This window comes from Bombus terrestris, chromosome 9 (assembly GCF_910591885.1).
Source record: "Bombus terrestris chromosome 9, iyBomTerr1.2, whole genome shotgun sequence".
Taxonomy (NCBI): domain Eukaryota; kingdom Metazoa; phylum Arthropoda; class Insecta; order Hymenoptera; family Apidae; genus Bombus; species Bombus terrestris.
In genome coordinates, this window is record NC_063277.1 from 2,132,477 (window position 1) to 2,150,688 (window position 18,212).

The 18,212-nt window shown below is 41.9% G+C and overlaps 1 protein-coding gene across 1 annotated transcript in view; it reads right to left on the reverse strand.

Annotated features, from left to right (window-relative positions):
- LOC100647624 (acetylcholine receptor subunit alpha-like 1) overlaps positions 1 to 18,212 on the reverse strand; it is a 162,927-nt gene that overhangs the window by 101,061 nt on the left and 43,654 nt on the right. Inside the window, exon 2 of the mRNA XM_003397513.4 lies at positions 9,821 to 10,096. Coding sequence (XP_003397561.2) covers positions 9,821 to 10,078 — 258 coding nt within the window. The 5' untranslated portion in view covers positions 10,079 to 10,096. The remainder of the gene's footprint in view (positions 1 to 9,820; positions 10,097 to 18,212) is intronic.

Consider the following 18,212-nt stretch of genomic DNA (forward strand, 5'->3'; position numbering starts at 1 on the left):
CAATTTTCAAAGACCATGGATTAAATTTTGCATGACGGCATCGAGATTATTGACATCGTCGATGAACTTTACGTACTATATAAAAATCTGTATCTTAAAAAGTATCTTCCATTTCGTTCGATCTATAAAGCAAAATTAACCCTTTGCACTCCGAATTTTATTTCAATTTCGTTAGCAGCAGCTGCCAAAGCTTTTTTATTTAAAATTTACTTTAACTAAAAAATAAGGCAACTTAAATAAATAGAGAAAGAAGCAAATTCACTTAAATACCAGTTTTATTCACACTATTGTTGTATTTTGTAATTTTTAAGTGTGCGATATATCTTGAAACAATTTCCAGGATGCAATCATGCTTTTCTATTCTTTCACGTTTCACAAAAAAATGAAAGAATGGCGAGTGGGGACTGGACAAAGGAGCTTCTGAGATAAAAACTGATATCGAGTCACACACGGCATAGGAGTGCAAAGGGTTAATGATTAGAAAAGAGAATGAATTACGAGATCGTTAAAGTTACTGATGATGACGGCGACGGTATAGAAAGTGGATTTTTATGCCTTTATGAGAAATTTAAAACTGAACAAATATATCAAATGTACATTAGCATATAAGAATATACGAAAGCCACAAGTAGAAAAATCGATAAATCAATAGCTCGTTTTCTATAAAGAAAAATATTTCTTTCCGGTCACGAAGCGTGAAAAAATTCAAAAAATAAAGTTACCATATTTCAGAATATCTCGTATGTGAATCAAAACTATGGCAAACTCCTACTGTTTCAGTTGAGCAAATAAAAATATAAATTTGTATAAATATCCACAATCTACTGATGATAAAGGATACGTATATGACAAACGACACTACTAGTAATATTTTGATGATTAACACTAGAACCACCGATAGTTAACACGAAGCTATTTCTACCAGAATCAGTCAAAATAATTGGTCTTTAAAAAATACGTAATAATAGAATATTTTTATATTTATTGATTTATTACTTTCTTACAGAAGGAATTTCATGTTATGTAGTACATTTTTGGTATTATTAATCCATCTGGGACCATGATCCCTAAACGAGGGTTCTACAATTTATAAAATTGTAGAACCAGTCACTTTGAGTGGTGTGGTATTCTAACGTTAGCATCTAGCGATCTAGCGATCGAACCGGAATTTTCCTGATAATTGATATCGTCATATTGAATGATACGCGGTAAAAATTTTAAAACGCGTGGGAAGTTGTAAAAATTGAGGAAATTGGTTAATTGGGTTTCGATAAACAGATTGTAGGACCCTTGTACACTTTGACAAGTACCAATTATTTTGACTGGTATTGGTATAAGTGGCCTTGATGCAAAATTATTTTGAGTTTGAATACATAAAAAACAAAATAAAATGCATTATATTATTGTTTTAGTTATCGTTGCGAAAGTCATTACATTATTGCGGAAAAAATATAACATGAAGTAGGAATTTTAAAAGAAAATTGTCAATTTTACTGGTGTGGTAGTTAAAGTCGCCTGGATGAGTATTAATCCAACTTATAACATCTCAGACGACAAAATTCAAATCCATTTATATAATCCGGCAGCGGCGAGTAATATAAACTTAGGATAACATTTGAGAAATACATTTTCTCGAAAGGACTTTTAAATTACGCCATTATTCGACACCGTGTTCAAGGAAACCACATCGTAAGAAGGTTCGAATCGTTAGGAAGGAAGTTTCTCTACCCGATCCTAATGAGCAAAAGTCTTCGTTATCGCGAAGCGACTGATAACGACGGAGTAACGCGATCCCTGTAACACTATCTTAAGAACCGAGCACCGCGACTGTCTCTTTAGATCGCGATGATGTATTTCGCTTTCCGACTGAGAAGGATTGCGAGAAACTTGTTCGCGTCGTCTAATTGCACGATGAAACTCGAGCTAATTGACAGTGATAAAAGAAGAAATTAAACAGGGCCCGATGTCTGGTGAAAAACTACAAGCAAACTTCTATCGCTTGGAAAATCGAAGAAAAAAAAAAAAGAAAAAGCGACGATGCACAGTTCGTTTTACTTGGTCCGTGATGGATTAATTAAATGTTACTGTAAAAATTCTGAAATAATGAGAGAATCTCGCCTGAGTATAATAAAACGCATAGAGAATGTTTCAGAGCAAGGCAGAAGTAAAGGAAAGGTGAAAAATGGAAATTAGCCTTTCGAAGTACTGAAAACAGAATAACGAAAAATACGAAATGAGTTTGTTAAAAAATTACTCGACAGCATCCTCCGGAGAATTCCTTTCGCAGCCGTTCAGCAGCCACTAGTCACGCGGAATATCGGTTATTTTAAATTAAACAACGCTTCTCCGATAATTACCGAAGCAATTACAAATCTCTAGATAAATTAACGAAACAATCTCTTTTAGTGAATAATCATCGAAGATTCTCGCAGACCATATCGCGCGTCTGATTATATCACGTGCAAACAACCTACCGCTCAAAAATATTTGGACACATTAGATAGATTTGTTCTAACGATATATGAATTTTATCAAAACGCACAAATTAGAGGCAAATTAATAATTATACGCGATACATTCTTCAGTCTCACAAACTTACCGCATTATAAATTTGAATTATTTATTTAAAAAACTACCAATACTATGTACGTATTCCTTTTACAACTGAATACGCAATATTTTTAAACGGCAGCGTACATCGGCGTGTATTTTTCAGTCGTCGCGTCCTCCTAGTGGACCATTCTGTAACTGTCGCTAAAAGAAGCAAAACGTAATAGCGCGATCTCGCTTATTTGCATTGTATCGCTCCGCCGTGTATAATCCGCCCCTCTGCCGACAAGTTCGTGTAATGGGAAACGGCGCGTTTCGTTTACCTCGTTCAATTTAACTCCTTCGAGAAGCGTAATTTGCCCATTCGATTTAGCGGAACGAAATACCGAAGTTCCGCAGCTGCATCGTTAACGTTGCGCGATCGACAACAGAGGTTCGGCTTAATTGTTTACCCCAAGGCATGCCGATTCTATTCAAGTAATCCGATCAATGCAGAGATTAATTTAGAAAATCGTCGAGATCGTGCCGACTAATCGACAAGACCAAAAAGTTTCGAGCAGCGAATTTTCTTTTTTATCTGACGATTGAAAACCGTATGAATATTAAATACGAAAGACTGCCTTCATAATTATCGCTGAAATCAACTTGGCAATTCTTCTCTAAATTCCGAGGAAACAGAATCAAACGCTGAATACGGCCAATTATACGACGTTTAATTAAACTACCATCCATCGAGCAACGGTGCTCGCTCGCTTCTTAGGAACGACGAATCGTCGTAAATTCTGGTCCAAAAATACGTCGAACGTCGTGCAATTAAACGCGGCGAGCTCGACGGCGTTGGGTATCTAATTAAAATGCTCTCGACCAGCCAACTGGCCGTCATAATCACTAGTTAGCTGCGCAATTCGTGTCTAAAATGGCGCGAGAAGAATCGAGCCGTAGCTAGTTCTCGTCCTTCGTTCCCAGCTCCTCGGTTCCTGCCCCAAGATAGCCAGAGCTTCGGCTTAATTAGAAGAAACGAAGAGAACAGCGAAAGGTCGTGTGCCCTTCGAACCGTCAAATCGTTTCCCTGTGCAGCTTAAACTCGGCGAGACTTAACCTTTCCCTCCTACTCCGTACCGTACGTGCTCTTCAATTACACCTGTTTCGGAATGCTCGATTTAATTGGATCACTTCGATCACTGACGCCCATTGCTTCAGAATTAGCCGCTTCTTCCTCAACGATTGCGATCGAATCGCGATCTTTCGTTTGATATGACGGACTAAAGATTGTTGGATTTGTTGGAAGTTTTTCCGAAACCAAACTGGTCCAATCGAGATAGATTAATCAGAATCAGAACGTTAATAACGCGTATTAATTTAAAAAAGTACAATTGCAACTAAGGAATTTTCAGAAAATAAAGTTGGACAGTTTGATTTCTAAATGGCTCATATATATATTATTGTATAAACTGCACAATTTCATTTGCTCGAGTCCACTGATTCTACAAACATTGGTTGATCGATGGAATTCCACCGCAGGATCATCGGTGAAACAAATAGCACCCATGCTCGAGCTACGGATTTTTCGCTTTTCACTGGACGATCGAACGTTTAATTATCGTTTTTTTTTTTCCGGCTTCTAAATTCCGAGAGCCATATGAAACGACAATATTTGCCCGATCACACGGAGCGTCTTCTTTCGCTCAGGGTTTCGTGTGCTCTTTGAGCAAATCCTCTCGCAATACAAACAATAGCTAGGTCCGTGATTTCGTGGTGCGGCTACTTGTCTAGCTAAAAGTCAATCTCGCCCAGACCGTGGCTCGTAAATCTCTATAAAGTCGAAGGCCGCTGTCCCGTGGCGAACCACCGTGAGTTCAAGAAGATGCTCCCTTGAAAAGGAGGCCGTGTAAATAATGGCTGGATGTTGCTACGCTGTGAGAGTCACTACTCCTCTTATGGCTCTTCTGGGACATCATTCCTCTGTGACCAGGTCCGCTCACTTGCCACATACATTAACCCGTTGCCGCTCGTTTCGCCCCTCCGATCGTTCCTTCAACGAGATCCTCTTCAATTCATTCCACCTGACGTTTTTAAATTCTTCGCCTTTACGATGCACCCTGCTAGACTTCCATACGCATTATTTCGTCGAGTCTTGGCAAAGGCATCCTTCGAGAGATTTTGCAAACTCTTCTCGAGGATCCTCCATGTTATACTCTAGGGACGATTCTAAAGATTCCTGTGATCCTTCGACATTTATATTAAAATAGCCATAGTCGCCCATCCAATATACATACCTATGACTCGGTTTAAGCTACAGACCTTCTAAGTTGTCTTACCATTGAATCTTTTAAACGGCCTCAGATGAAACACTCGCCCCTTTATTTTCTTTTTTCTTCGCCTCTTTCTTCTCTTGCTTACAGGGCCGCAGTAGAGTCGAGTGTTTGCGATTAACGCGCTTAATTTGCCTAAAGTGTGTGGATTAATTGTTGAACGATGAATTGTTTGCTTTTCGTTGCCTTTCGTTGCTTGTACCTTTATGTATTATAATTATTTGATATGTAAACTAAGGATAGTGGTTTTTGATAGCGTATGAGATACAAGCAAGTCTGTTTGCAGGAAGATGTGTCTGTATACTTGAAAGTGTCCTTATCCAGCAAATCCGACGAGCCTCCCGCACAAAAGCCGCGTGTGCACGAAGCGAACTCGGGGAATCGCACTCGACTCGAAAATCAGCTTCTCATCAAAGAGCTTTCGCTCGAGTGTCTGCCTAACCGAAGGGGGTACTAAGCCAGCCCAGTCAAGCAGTCGACACCTTCATTGTTCCAAGGTGTGCGCCATCGAAAGGAAAGCTGCCGCTTCTCTCCCGTTACCGTTAAACGTGCATCCACTTACGCGTGCCAAACAATTGGCCGGTTAGCCTGTGATTATTGATCGGATTGCGAAGCTTTCGTCGGCCGTGAAAAGTGGGCGTTGGCTGTTGCGTGACACGAGAAACTAGCCGGCTGAAAGAAGGAAACATCGATGCTAAGAATCGATTCGACGAGATTCGCCGTCGTCGTTGATCCAAGAGAATCGTACTCGGAAATTTCGTGTTGCTACGTTTAATTAGCATAGCGAACTATGAATTCCGATTCAGAGGAGAAGAGTCGATCGTATTCTCGGAAGTACGCGCGTCCCACGACCATCGAGCATCGATGTTTCTGTTATTTTAATCGTTTCGCAACGCTCCACCAAATGGGTTTCGCATGTCGTCTAGTTTACCGGTCGTTAACTCGCGAGTGCAATCCTCCCTCTCTTTTTTTTTTTTTTTTGCATCGCACGCGTGGCCTCTTTACGTTCGCTCGTAGCAAAGAATACAAATGGTGACGGTTATCGCCGGTCTCCCCTCGGTTTCCTTGGTTTACGACGCAATCGCTATTAAAATATGCAATCGAGCCGACACGTTATCCTTCATCAGGGTTTCGCCATCCTCTCGGGGACGAGCGACGCGGTTAACGAGCCGTTTGTACCCGACGACGTTGAATATTTTGCACGAAGCTCGCGACGTCGGGAAAGATATCGCGCGTGTAGAAAATTCTTGTCGACTTGCACGCTGCAATTTCGATCGTTTAAACCGACGTTACATCACCCTCGCGTAATTCTGGCTCTTGTCGGACTAATTAAACTGTTCGGAAATACTCAGAAGTTATGTTCTCCGAGGGGAAATCAAACGGAATCGGCTGGACGTTTTTCAACAAAAACGCTCGCTTGCCTAGAGAAAGTAAATTCCCGATAATTTCAGAGTATTAAATTTCCCGACAAACTATTTATCGCTTGGAAAGCGATTAATTCATTATCGCTCGTTTAAACGATCTCGGGCTTTCATTAAAGGAAACTCCATCAGAGTATTCCGGCCGTTTTACATAAAGATATTGAAATTCGCGTCTCGATAAAATGTTGCCCGAATTGCCTCGATACGTACCAACAAAATATTCCTGTTTTTCTTCTTTTTTCAATTCCGATACAATTTTTCTCCGTCTATTTTTTACGCGATACGTGGATCTGGTAATTCGTATAAAGCAGCGCGTACCGTGGTTGTTCGCGCCCGGAATAAATCCTTCTCTGTCCAGTGGGCTAGAAATTTATTTTGTGCTCGAACATTCCCGACCACCTCGGGTAATTTAGGCTTGTTGCCGCTGCATCGTTGTCGATTCACGGCTTCTAAGTAGAATTAGCCAACAAAGCGTGGACCGGCCGAGTGTCATTGAAATCCTGTGTTCGCGCTGTGGTTGCAAGTTCAAGGAGTCGACGAATGCACACAGTTGCACGTGATAATTACTGTTCGTGAGAAGCTCGCGGAAAGTCCGCACTCGACGCTTGCCAAGTCGTAACTCGCGAACGTCATTCACATGCCACTGACGTTTATCCGTTATACGGTTTTAAACGATCTTTGAACAGGTTCGAGATATTACTTAGATCGATAAATAAATTAGCTCCGCCTTTAGCTTCGAGACACGTAGTTGGAAGCTGCCTGTTCTGTTTCATCGTTGCATCGATAAATTTTTTGCAGTGATCGCAGTCGAACGAAACGCGCGCCATTCTCATCGATCGATTTTAATTCAATTGCATAGGCCGGCACGCCACATGAAACAGCAAGCGCCGCGCAAACAACGATAAAGAGATTTAATCGAATAACGCGAACATCGCTGAGCTTTGTCGCTTTCGAGTTTATAATAACACGCGGCCGACAATTAGATTTCATCTTCCTTCTATTTAGGACGGGGAATTTATTTTCCGTGACTGCGCTGCTTTGCATGCAGTTTAGCGTGTCCATTAACGCTTCCTGCGCATTTTCGTCCAGAAACATTGTACGTACATGATGCATGCCACGCGAACTAAGCACGATGCACTGAAAATACATTTTCTGCAACTAATTCGTCGCTAGAAATCTTTTTTAGAAATATTTTCTCTTCTCTACGATTGGATATTTTCCAACGCCCTCTTCAGAATTTTCCTTCGCACGAAACAATTTTTCCATTGCATATGCAACCAGTGTACGATGTGTCTAAGCGTCTTTCTTGCGTGTTTCTTTTGTATTGCACATTTTCAACTTTCTCGTTACCTGCTTCGTGCATATTTGCTTCTTTCAAGTTTCCAGCGTTCACGGGTTTTGTGTATGTCATTCGCTTTCTGTTCTCAATATCAGCCATAAAATCGGGAGAAGAAAGAAATCTCGGCTGTTCGGGGATTCCAACTCGAGACCTCGTGATTCAAATCGAACCACGCTCTACCCTATCGAATGATCCCGACTTTGTCTTTCTATTTTTCTAAATTAGTCCTCTGTTTCTACAGCTAAAACTACTTTCACGCGTTTAAAATCCAGTTCATTTCACTTTTAATCTTCCTTCTTATAACACGGAACCACTCACTTTGCGAATCATAATACGATCGGACCAAGAACTATATTCGGTCTGAATCGAAATTACGATCGTCTCAAGAAACATATGCGTTTTTACGACTTTCACGTGTGTGACGAGGAATATCAAAGCGTATGAACGAAATTACAAAAGTCCTAACTACGATGTTTCGTTAATATGCAAAAGACATTTCCACGCTAAATCACAAAATTTGTGTCATCAAACGATCCTTTGAACCGCGTTCTCCTCGCAGATTACACCGAGGAAAGAAACGGCATGCGAGCCATGAGCACGTACGAAACGAGATTTGCCGAGTCCTAGCGCGTGCCAAGCAAATCCGCAGTGGAAAGTGGTCGCAGTGAAATTACAGTGTTGATATTCCATTGATAACAGCCAACGCGACGGTCAGCCAAACCGGCTGGCCAACCGATAACAAATTAATTATAGTTTGAACGGAGGTGAACACGTATTTAGTCTATAGACATCCGTGATCGAGGTAATTACAGCTGAAATTCGGACCAAGCTGCATAAGCATGTAACACGAATGTAATAACCAAGGAGACAATGCGGCCGCGGAGGCGAAATGGGAGGAGGGTATGGTCACCTATGACAAGAAGGAAGGGATAGACAATCGCGTAATTGTAGCACATTGATCCGTCGAGAAGATGACCTCGAGTGTGTAGGTAGCCGTTCGAGATCCGGCAAACCTCGAGCCGAGACACGATTGATTGCTTGCGATCAGATTATGGCAATTAATGGCTCAAGTGCTATGGATCGAACCGCTTGTAAATTAGTTCCGGTTCCGGGCAGAAACTCCCGGAATTCAACTTATCACCGCAAGTACGTGGACGCGCGGTGTATCGGTGCCTGTATCTGCTGCATAATCCATACGCCATGCCAGTTCGGTGCGTGTTGGCTCCGAACGAATTTCCAGTTAGCCGAACGCTTCGCCGCCGAACGATCGTGTTCGACGAGAATGCAGAAACAAATATTCCGAGCACCCGGTTATGTATGGATGCGGCGAATTTCGACCAAGTATTGCAGCCCGGTGTGGATCTCGCGATCCAATGTAAACGCGCCTGAATCGCGAAAGGAAATGGCGGATTTTAGCGATGCAACGTTCGCCAGTTGCCTGTGAGAACAATTATTTCGTGCTTTCTTCGCTTTCTTCAAATTCGTCGTACTGCTCTTGTAAATTATAAATAATGATAAATAACGTAGCAATTGTGTATATAGAAATGGGTTCACGATACTGCAGCGTAGGCGAATACAACAAGACTGCAAGGCCCATGTGCAAAGATTATAAAAACGAATGTTTAATTTCTTCTAATTGAAATATCGAAAAATTCAGATTCAGCGACATTTGCTTTTCGATGTAGTATTCAAGGGGAGAATTTTAAATAAAAAGCAAATATTACAGCGAAGCGGCCTTGCAAATGAAATATTTCAACCATCGATAATTATAATCCGTGTCCTCTACACACAGGTTAACTCGCGTCCTCCTAATTCATTGCGAAACGTTTATTTGCCTCCTTAGAAAACTCGCGCTTCGAATGGCGGATATTCCCACAGGCATTCGCGATCGTCTTCCCCGCTCTTGCTATATCCTCTCCAAGCATTATCACTAATTTGTATAGGGCGTACAGTATTTGCCTAATAAATTTCCCGTTACAAATAACGTTCCACTGCAGGACTTAATAAATTACCGTGACGAGACAGGGTAGAAGCGCAATTACCCGCGCAGGGTGAAATCGAGGCCTGGCGAGGGGGAACAACCCGATGTCAGAAGCCACCGCTCTTGCTCTACATATCTCACCGGCGTTCTACACCGATTCTATAGTTTCTAACGCTATTCATGCGCTGCGATAATGGGTTAAGTGAGGTTTACTCACAACGTCGATGAGCTGGGAGAGGCGTAGTCCCATTTTGACAGTGAGGCGATCGCTGTTGTTGCCAACAGGCCGGATGAGGCGGTTGTAGTTCGACAGCAGGTCATCGTAGAGACGCTTCGCTTCCGGATTGGCCGAGGCACCCGGAAACGGAGCAACAAGACAGGAAATGGCCGTCGCCATCGCCAGCAATCCGCCCAACCTAGACCACCATCGCCACCAGCCTTTCCCACCGTTGTTCGACCAAGCATCCCTAAGCATCGTACGCCTTGTCCACCCCTGAAATCATAGTATTTCAACATTAAACGTTACTCATTTCATCCATCCTCTTCAATTATACAGACGTATATTTTTGTTGCACCGTAGATGAAAACGTTATAACGTTAAAAGTTTCGTATAATACGCGTAATATATTCGACAAAATTTGTTGTCATATATATTAAAATATCAGGTTGTCCGTAAAGTGTTTTTCTTTCGCAAACGTGTTTTTTACAACAATGCACCTTCGTACAAACGTGAAACCAAGTCTGTAAAATGTCGCTGTGTTTATCTCAACAGAACAAAATGGATCGTACGTGATTCGATAAAATAATATGAAACAAAAAACGTTGTGCGTCTATTATTTCCTCATAAAACGAAAGAAATTTTTCGGACAACTTAATACTTTGGTGAGTTAGTGTCGCTTGATCGTGGAATTAACGGCGAGATAAAGTTTACACGTTTCGCTAACTGAGATTCAAATTGTATAGGACAGAAACTTAATACCTTTTAATGAAATATTGTAAACAGGATATCAATATGCAAATGTCTTTTGCAGTTCAAGGTTCAAATTGCTTTTACAGAACGCGTACAGTTCCGGGCGCAGCTACATCAATGGGTGTCTCTTGTTAATCCTTTAATTTATCACCGCGTTATTTCGTTTCCACCGACTGTATGATAGATACACGTTCGACTCGAATAGCTGTTGTTGAATCTTTCACTTTCTGCTCCACTTCTCTAAAGTCTTACAAATAGAAAACAAGTTACCGCGAAAGAAGACAATTTCCTGATTCCCTGACGAACAATTAGTTTTAGTGACAACAGCCTGAAACATAGTGAAGCGGGTGTACGGTCTTTACGGAACACCGAGTATATGCGCAGAAGACACGTGTTTGTCGGCATCTCATAATGCTTTGACGTCAACTTTTCAAGCGAATCATAGTACATAGTAAGGCGTAAGTTGGTTGCCAGACGAAGTCATTTACTAGCCGTGGAGAAGAGCGTAACCGGCCATAAAGGAGGGCTTCAACGGCATTGTTGTGTCGCTGAAAGGAAAGGGGAAGGGAAGGGAACCTCTTGAGCAACTTTTATCGCTTCGTTGCTGACCTACCTGCGGCCATTATCAGCGTACCTATATGCCTGGCAAAGCTACTTCCCCGCATTATCCGGCGATTTACATTTCTCCACGTTCCTTCGTTGATTCTGAATATAAATGAGCTCGAACCTAACGCGAGCACGTTGAGAGCATCGGCTTTCAATTTTTGTGAATCGCGGCCAAAGTGTCGGTACGTTATCGTCGTGCCAGTCAAAATCTTCGCAACGTGAAAAAAAAGTAACAAGAACTCGGGATATCGATGGACATTATCTTTTCTCGTGACAGATTGATAAATGATTTTGATTTCGTCCGTCGCTTCCTTTGCCATTAGGTTAATCGATGAATTACGTAAAAAGGTAATCGCTATCGCTATGTAAATGAAATTTATATGCTTCACCGCGCACCATCCAGAGAATAAATATCCCCCGGATACGAACGGTTTCATTGATGTCTGCCATAAAATTACAATCGGTGCCCGTTCAAACTGCACATCCGCAAGAACCAGCCTTGTATTTACGATTTTATAGTGGCGTGGTATCGATCGGCTCGTTGAGAATTCGCTCAACGCATCGGTGAAGAACTTTAACGCGCGAAATTCACAAACCAGTCACTGGTTAAATAAATTCTTTAAGATTCGTAAATGTTGACAAATATTCCTCCCTCGACATACTTGTACGTAGTGTTATTAATGGAATACTACTGCCTTTCTTTCTTTTTTTATTTTTCTTTCGATGTCGATTTTTATACAGCGTCAAAGGATCTGTTTTATTCATGAAAAAGCTCGTTCAGCTAGCGGCTGTGGCACGCGAAATCAACGTGCGTATTTCCGCGTTCTGTCGACAATTTACAAAGCCGAGCGTCGCATTTAATCATCGGCTTCTATTTTAACGCAACATAGGAAACGCGCGTGCTGACATTACGTATCAACGTTTGACTAATGCACCCAAATGCGTCGATTCATTGATTTTCCCGCAGTCATTTGCATTTTGCGTGTCCGCGAAGCGACAGTAATTAGACGTAGCGAGTGAGCGCCTGATGGAAAAGTGAAACGAAACCGCACGATTGAACACCAATAAAATTGTCAGGATATCGTTATCTGTATCGCTTAACTAACCAGATATACGAAAAATCGTTTCATTGGAATCGATGCATTAGCCGATAATAGCCACTTTGTTAATAATTTATTAGAATAATTTATCGATCAAATCTTCGACATAAATAAATTATGTTAATGTGTACATATACAAAGGCAGTCACACGTAATATCAACTATCCGTAATTTATAAAAATCTGAAAATAAATCTACAAATATACAAGCAAAACTTTCCAATGAAATTCTAACACCTTCGAACGACACACGACAGATTAAACGAATAATAATAATTCCATCGTTCGGATATTTTTAGGATGAACTAACAGCAAGGTCAATACCGAGGCACAGGCCGAAAAACTTTTATCGACGGTTGCTGGTTTTTATCGGCCGACCGACTGATGAACTATTTCCACGTATTAGAAAATGAAAAATGGCGCTGGGCCAAGACGACCCAAGTTGGTCAGAAACCTCACGGGACCCTTTCTACCTATCTGGGCTGTGTCGGGTCGCCAGATAAGACGACCCTATGGTCATTATCAATCCCATTCGTTTCCAGCCAGTCTCTGGCCACCGAGTTAATTACACCGGAATTCCGTACACCCCTGGCTTTTCCTTCGTTCCCTATCGTTGCACCTTCTTCGCCCTTGACCATCCCTTCGTTAGCTCGGTTCTTGTAACGAACCCCGTAGCGTACTGTAGTTTTCGAGTTTATCGTCCCCTGTCAATCTCTTGGGAGGACGAGGATGGCTGGTATCGGGTTCACGACTCGATATATACTTACGGGAATTTAGTAGGGGATCGTTGTCATTCCACGATTCTCTAGCGACACACTTTGAGTGATTTATGCCTGCTTAGCTGTCCAAATGGTAAATGCGCACGCGAGGAATAATTTAGAAGGCAGAGGCCGATTTTCATCCTTTCTCTGCTATCGAAAGCGGGATTAATTCTTCGTAGCAGCAGGTCAGTTCTTATTGACGTGGAGGAAATACGAAACGTACCTGCGTTTAAGTATTTTATAGGATTCGTTGATTAAGATGTGCGTCGCGTACAAATTAACCTAAACTGATTAATAACTCGTGTTATTTACGCTAAAAGAGTCGATTATTTTTGTACCGATCTACGAGTTGCACGCGCTCTTCGTGCAACAGCTACAGAAAGGAAAATGAAATCTGCCTGCTATCGACCTAATACTTTGTGTAAACTCTTGCTGCAGCTGCAGCAAAGCCCAAAGACAACTTCATACCTTGCTTGAGCACAGAGTGACCTAGCAGATATGTTGTTTAACAAGCAATCCGTTGTATAAACGCGAAGGAAAAATCGACCATTGCGACGACACTCGTTCGTACACTGTATGACCAAGCAGGGTAAACGATACCAGGTTGTAGTCGATCGAGTAGTTGGCGCTATCGGGCCATCTGCGACATAAGGAAACGGATATAATGGAATCAATAATGAGCCCTGGTTGACACGTTCATCAATCTGGATCAGTCAGCCATCGTTATCCCCTGTATCTTGTCGGGACTACGAAATAATTACGAGGATTTGCTTCCATGTGTTTGTGTATCGATCGTGGTGAACAAGAGGGTGAATGGAAAAATATGTGACAACCGGTTTATTCGTCGAACGAACGAAATGTATCAGGGAAAAACACGAAACCCAGGTTTATTGGTAATTCGTCACAGTTGCAGTCGCGCAAGATTTCGCCGCGGATGACTGGTAAGCCTTGATCGTTGCCCGATTAATTTCGCTCGCAATTTGTAAGGGAACGCGCGATGTAGTTTACAGTACAGTTTCCGATATTTTCAGGAACGTTCATTTCCTTGATGATCGAAGAGTATAGAATGGATGGATCGTGCCGTCGATTATATGACAGATATATTTTTGATCCGAACGACACCAGACGCGAAGTCTGGAATGTGTAATATAACGTGAGTATTCCGTGCTGCCGAGAGCTGTGAAAAATGTTACAGCTCGATGAAGTATCGCCGATAGAGCATTTCGATTCGAGCTTAAACCACGTATGACACGGTAGATATAAAAAGAAAGAGATGGAATTAGGAATGTTTAGATGAAATATCTTCTAAAACGATGAAAAATAAATGTTTAAACGCTGATCGAAGACAAGCTAGCAGTAACGGATAACAACAAGTAATCGTCCGGTTTATTACATTCACGGAAACTTTGTGCGTATTTATTGAAAGGAGACGTGGCAATGGAGCTGTATGAATGCACGTCGTCATCGTTCAGTGTCCCGACGACGCAGCTCGAGCGTTGCAACTGGGCTAATCGAATCTCGCGCCACGTACAGTCGCTAACTAAGCTTTTATATACACGTTCGGCTGGTGCATTAATTGGACCGACTCTCTATTTCGTTTCAGCTGGTGTGGCTGTTAGAAAAGCGGGAATAGTTGGAAAGAAAATAAACGTCTTAAGAGCGTAGAAAGAGGACCGTGAAATATGAGTGGCCGGTTTCTTTTCCAAACGATCAGAGAGCGGACCTTTGAATTTCTAACGTTGTTCCCGCGAATCTCCTTCGTTTGTACGAAGAATGATTTTCGTCTAATAATAATACATCAATGATACAGACACGCGGCTGTAAAGTATGCTTTCAAGTTTCCGCTGGAATTACAATGAGCTATCGATTGTAACAATTAACGAGGAGCGAGCGTGAAGAGGTAAGCGAGGCAACGAGCGCCGCCCCAAGGCGAACGAACTTTCCCCCTGACCGCAGGACATCGAGGGATACCGGGTCGGCTAATTAAAACGACACGGGCGAACATAAAAACGCAGGGGTTGAGGCTTAGGGTGTGGGTGAAGGAAGCGGGATGTAAACGACACGACAATAAAATCAACGTCTGCCGTAGGCTTTTCAACGTTTTTATAAGGCAGTCAGTGTACTCTTTTTTAACCGACGAGACGAGGCTTAATTTAGAGCACCGACCAGATTTACGGGGGCGGTTCTCCCTCGAGCTTTGCAGGTTATGGATCGTGTACCGCTTGACGCGTGACAACGTAGGAGGATTGGAGATTGCAAGGACCAAAACGATGTGCTACCACGTGTGTATTTGTTCTGTTCGTACGTGTGTCTAGATGTGTGCGTGTCTACATACACGTACATACATGTACATAACTAGATAGACGAATGAGATCGCGCGTGCGTTCGAGGGAAGGGATTAAATGGAAAAAAAAAAATCAATTTTCTCCTACATCTATCTCTAGCAAATCTTCGGGAACAAAGCTTTTCACATAAATCGAGGATGGATGAATCACCATGGCTAGTCATACATACACCCTGCTTCCGATACAGTAGGGAACACGCCGATTCAGCCAGTTCACGATCGATGATAGTTCCGTATCGTCGATAGGAGCGACGAAAGTAGCGAAGATTCAGCTGGAAATTACAGCCGGAAAAATATGACCGGTCTGGACAGCGCAGCGTCGCGAATTAATCGACGAGCCAAGAGCAACGTCCGTGCGCGACAGAAACATCGACCAAGTGTTCCAGTTTTGTGATCGAGCGTCCCATCGACCAGAATACGATACCCGACAAGAACTCGCGACTCGCATTACGATTTTATTCGGGAAACGTTTTATTTTACAATATCCGTGTGTCAACGACAGTTGTGAAAACGCGAAACACGTTTAAGCTTGCGAACAGATATATAGTTATGCGAATATGTAAATTAGAAACTGGAATAATTATTAGAAAATTATTTAAGTCTTTAATTTGTATTCATTTTAGACTGTAAAAGCTTCTTAATTATGTACATTAACGTATATCGTGTATCACATGTATAATCATTATGTTTTTACCTGTTTACAGGTAATTTTCAAGCAATATCGTCGTACCATTAATTTATTTATGGTATTTATTGTTGTTTACTTTCATAAATATTTACGATATAGCATTTAAACGAATGAGATTCAGATTTTGAGCAACGAAATTTCAACGAAAAAATGTATCATCCGATTTGCATTGTATGTTCAGGATCGCCATGCAACAGGATCTAAAATTTTTATCAGCCAATTGTTTTCCTAACGATCCAGGTCAATTATTGCGTTTCTTACTAAAATCAGTCTATTCTTAGTACATGTGTACGCATATACATATATGTACTTTTTAAATAAAAATGAGAACGTTAAAACAGGAAAGCACTTCGTATGATCTCGCACCTCGTCACCATCAACGTAGTCGAATTTCGCAGTCGAGACGCAGATAGCTGGAGTCGTGGAAACAACAACAGGAACACGCAAAGCTGGCACGGTTTTCCACTAGCTCGCATTTTCGCTGCTCCTAATGACCGACACTTTTTACCGTCTCGGAACGCGAACCTTACTCGCAAAAAGTCTGGCAACCGCGAGTTCTTGCATAAATTGTCGCGAATGAACGCTCGCCAAACGCGGCTTAATCCTCCTCGGCCGTTTGATAAAAAAAAAAACTAAGCTCAAGAAGAGCGGTGTAATTAGTTCGAAAAGCTGGCAAAGTGCAGTTACGAAACGTTCGCACGATTCTCTATTTTACGATTGTTCAAATGACGCGGAATTGCTAACGCGAACATTTTCCGTCGTTTCGTTCGCGCTGCGGGTGAAGCAACGGTTGACGAGCTTCCCTATTTAGTTCAAACGAGAAACTAACTATCCGTGTAATTGTCGGCGTTACGACGATGAACGATAAACGGTCAATCTCGCGTATGATACTTTACTAAGTATGTCATGTTGTTCATAAGCGAACTACAATAACGTTGAAGCCCGATCGATTATAGCTTAACCAAAAGCGTAACAAACGCAGGTCAGAAATTTGATCCACCTACCCGATTCCGATAGATTTTCCATTTGAAAAGTTTAGTGGGCTGTTTCGGTTTCGAGTTTGTAAACGACGCGGTGTAATAGCCAGTTGAATAGTCGCCGTGATCAGCGATCGACCAGTTTCCAAGAAATTCGTAAAATCGTGGTCGTAAAAGTTGTTTGGTGGGTTGGTAGACGTGTGATGGGAGCGACGCGGTTAACGGTTGCCATTTTGCCCGGCTGGTTCTCGTATTAAAAATCTTCCAAAGGGGGAAAAAGCGCGGACGGGTGAGAAGCAGGTGAATCGTTGAAAACGGCATTCGCGTGTCAAGTGTAGGATAATTCAATAATAGCGGGCGTACGAGAAGGGCTGACAGAATGGCCGAGAAGCAGAGAGAACGGAGGCATTCAGATGCAAACTGGAGAGAATGGCCGTGGGTCGAACGAAGAACGCACAATGGAAAGCAATCCGAGTGATCTACGAGACCCGCGCCAACGACGATCTCAATCCATATGGATAAACTAATTCAAGACGTCGCTTTATATACGTACATCCGCATCACAATGAGAAAGGCTTCTCCAGAGGGATGTCGATTCAATGGAAAACGTCCTGTGACGTCGTCCCTATATCTTTCGTGTGACCACGGAAACCGAGACCGCCATTTTCGAGTACGTACTAGACTCTGAAATGAGCTCGACTTTGTCCAACGTTTTCAGAGTGTTAAATCTTCACGTTCCAACTAGTTGCGGAATTATTTTTGCGTCCCTTTTTATCCTGACATTTTTCTACTTTCTTTCCTTAAGAAGTTGATAACATTAAACTAGAAATGTGCGTAGAATGTCAAAAATTGTTACGCGTAAATCTTCGCAGCTTTCCTCAATGGGGTCGGAAAACGTTTCACGCATGCGAGGAAGAAAAATTCACCGAGTCGATATATTGGGTCGCCTGAAAAGTTTCTTTCGTTTTATAAGGAAATAATGTACGCATAACATTTTTCGTTTTATATTATTTTATCGAATTACGTATGATCCATTTTGTTCTATCGAAATAAAGATCACAACGTTCGACAAATTAGGTTTCGTCTTTGTATAAAGATGCGTTGATGTAAAAGACTTGTCTATAAAAGAAAGACACTCTTCGGACAACCTAATACTATGGTACG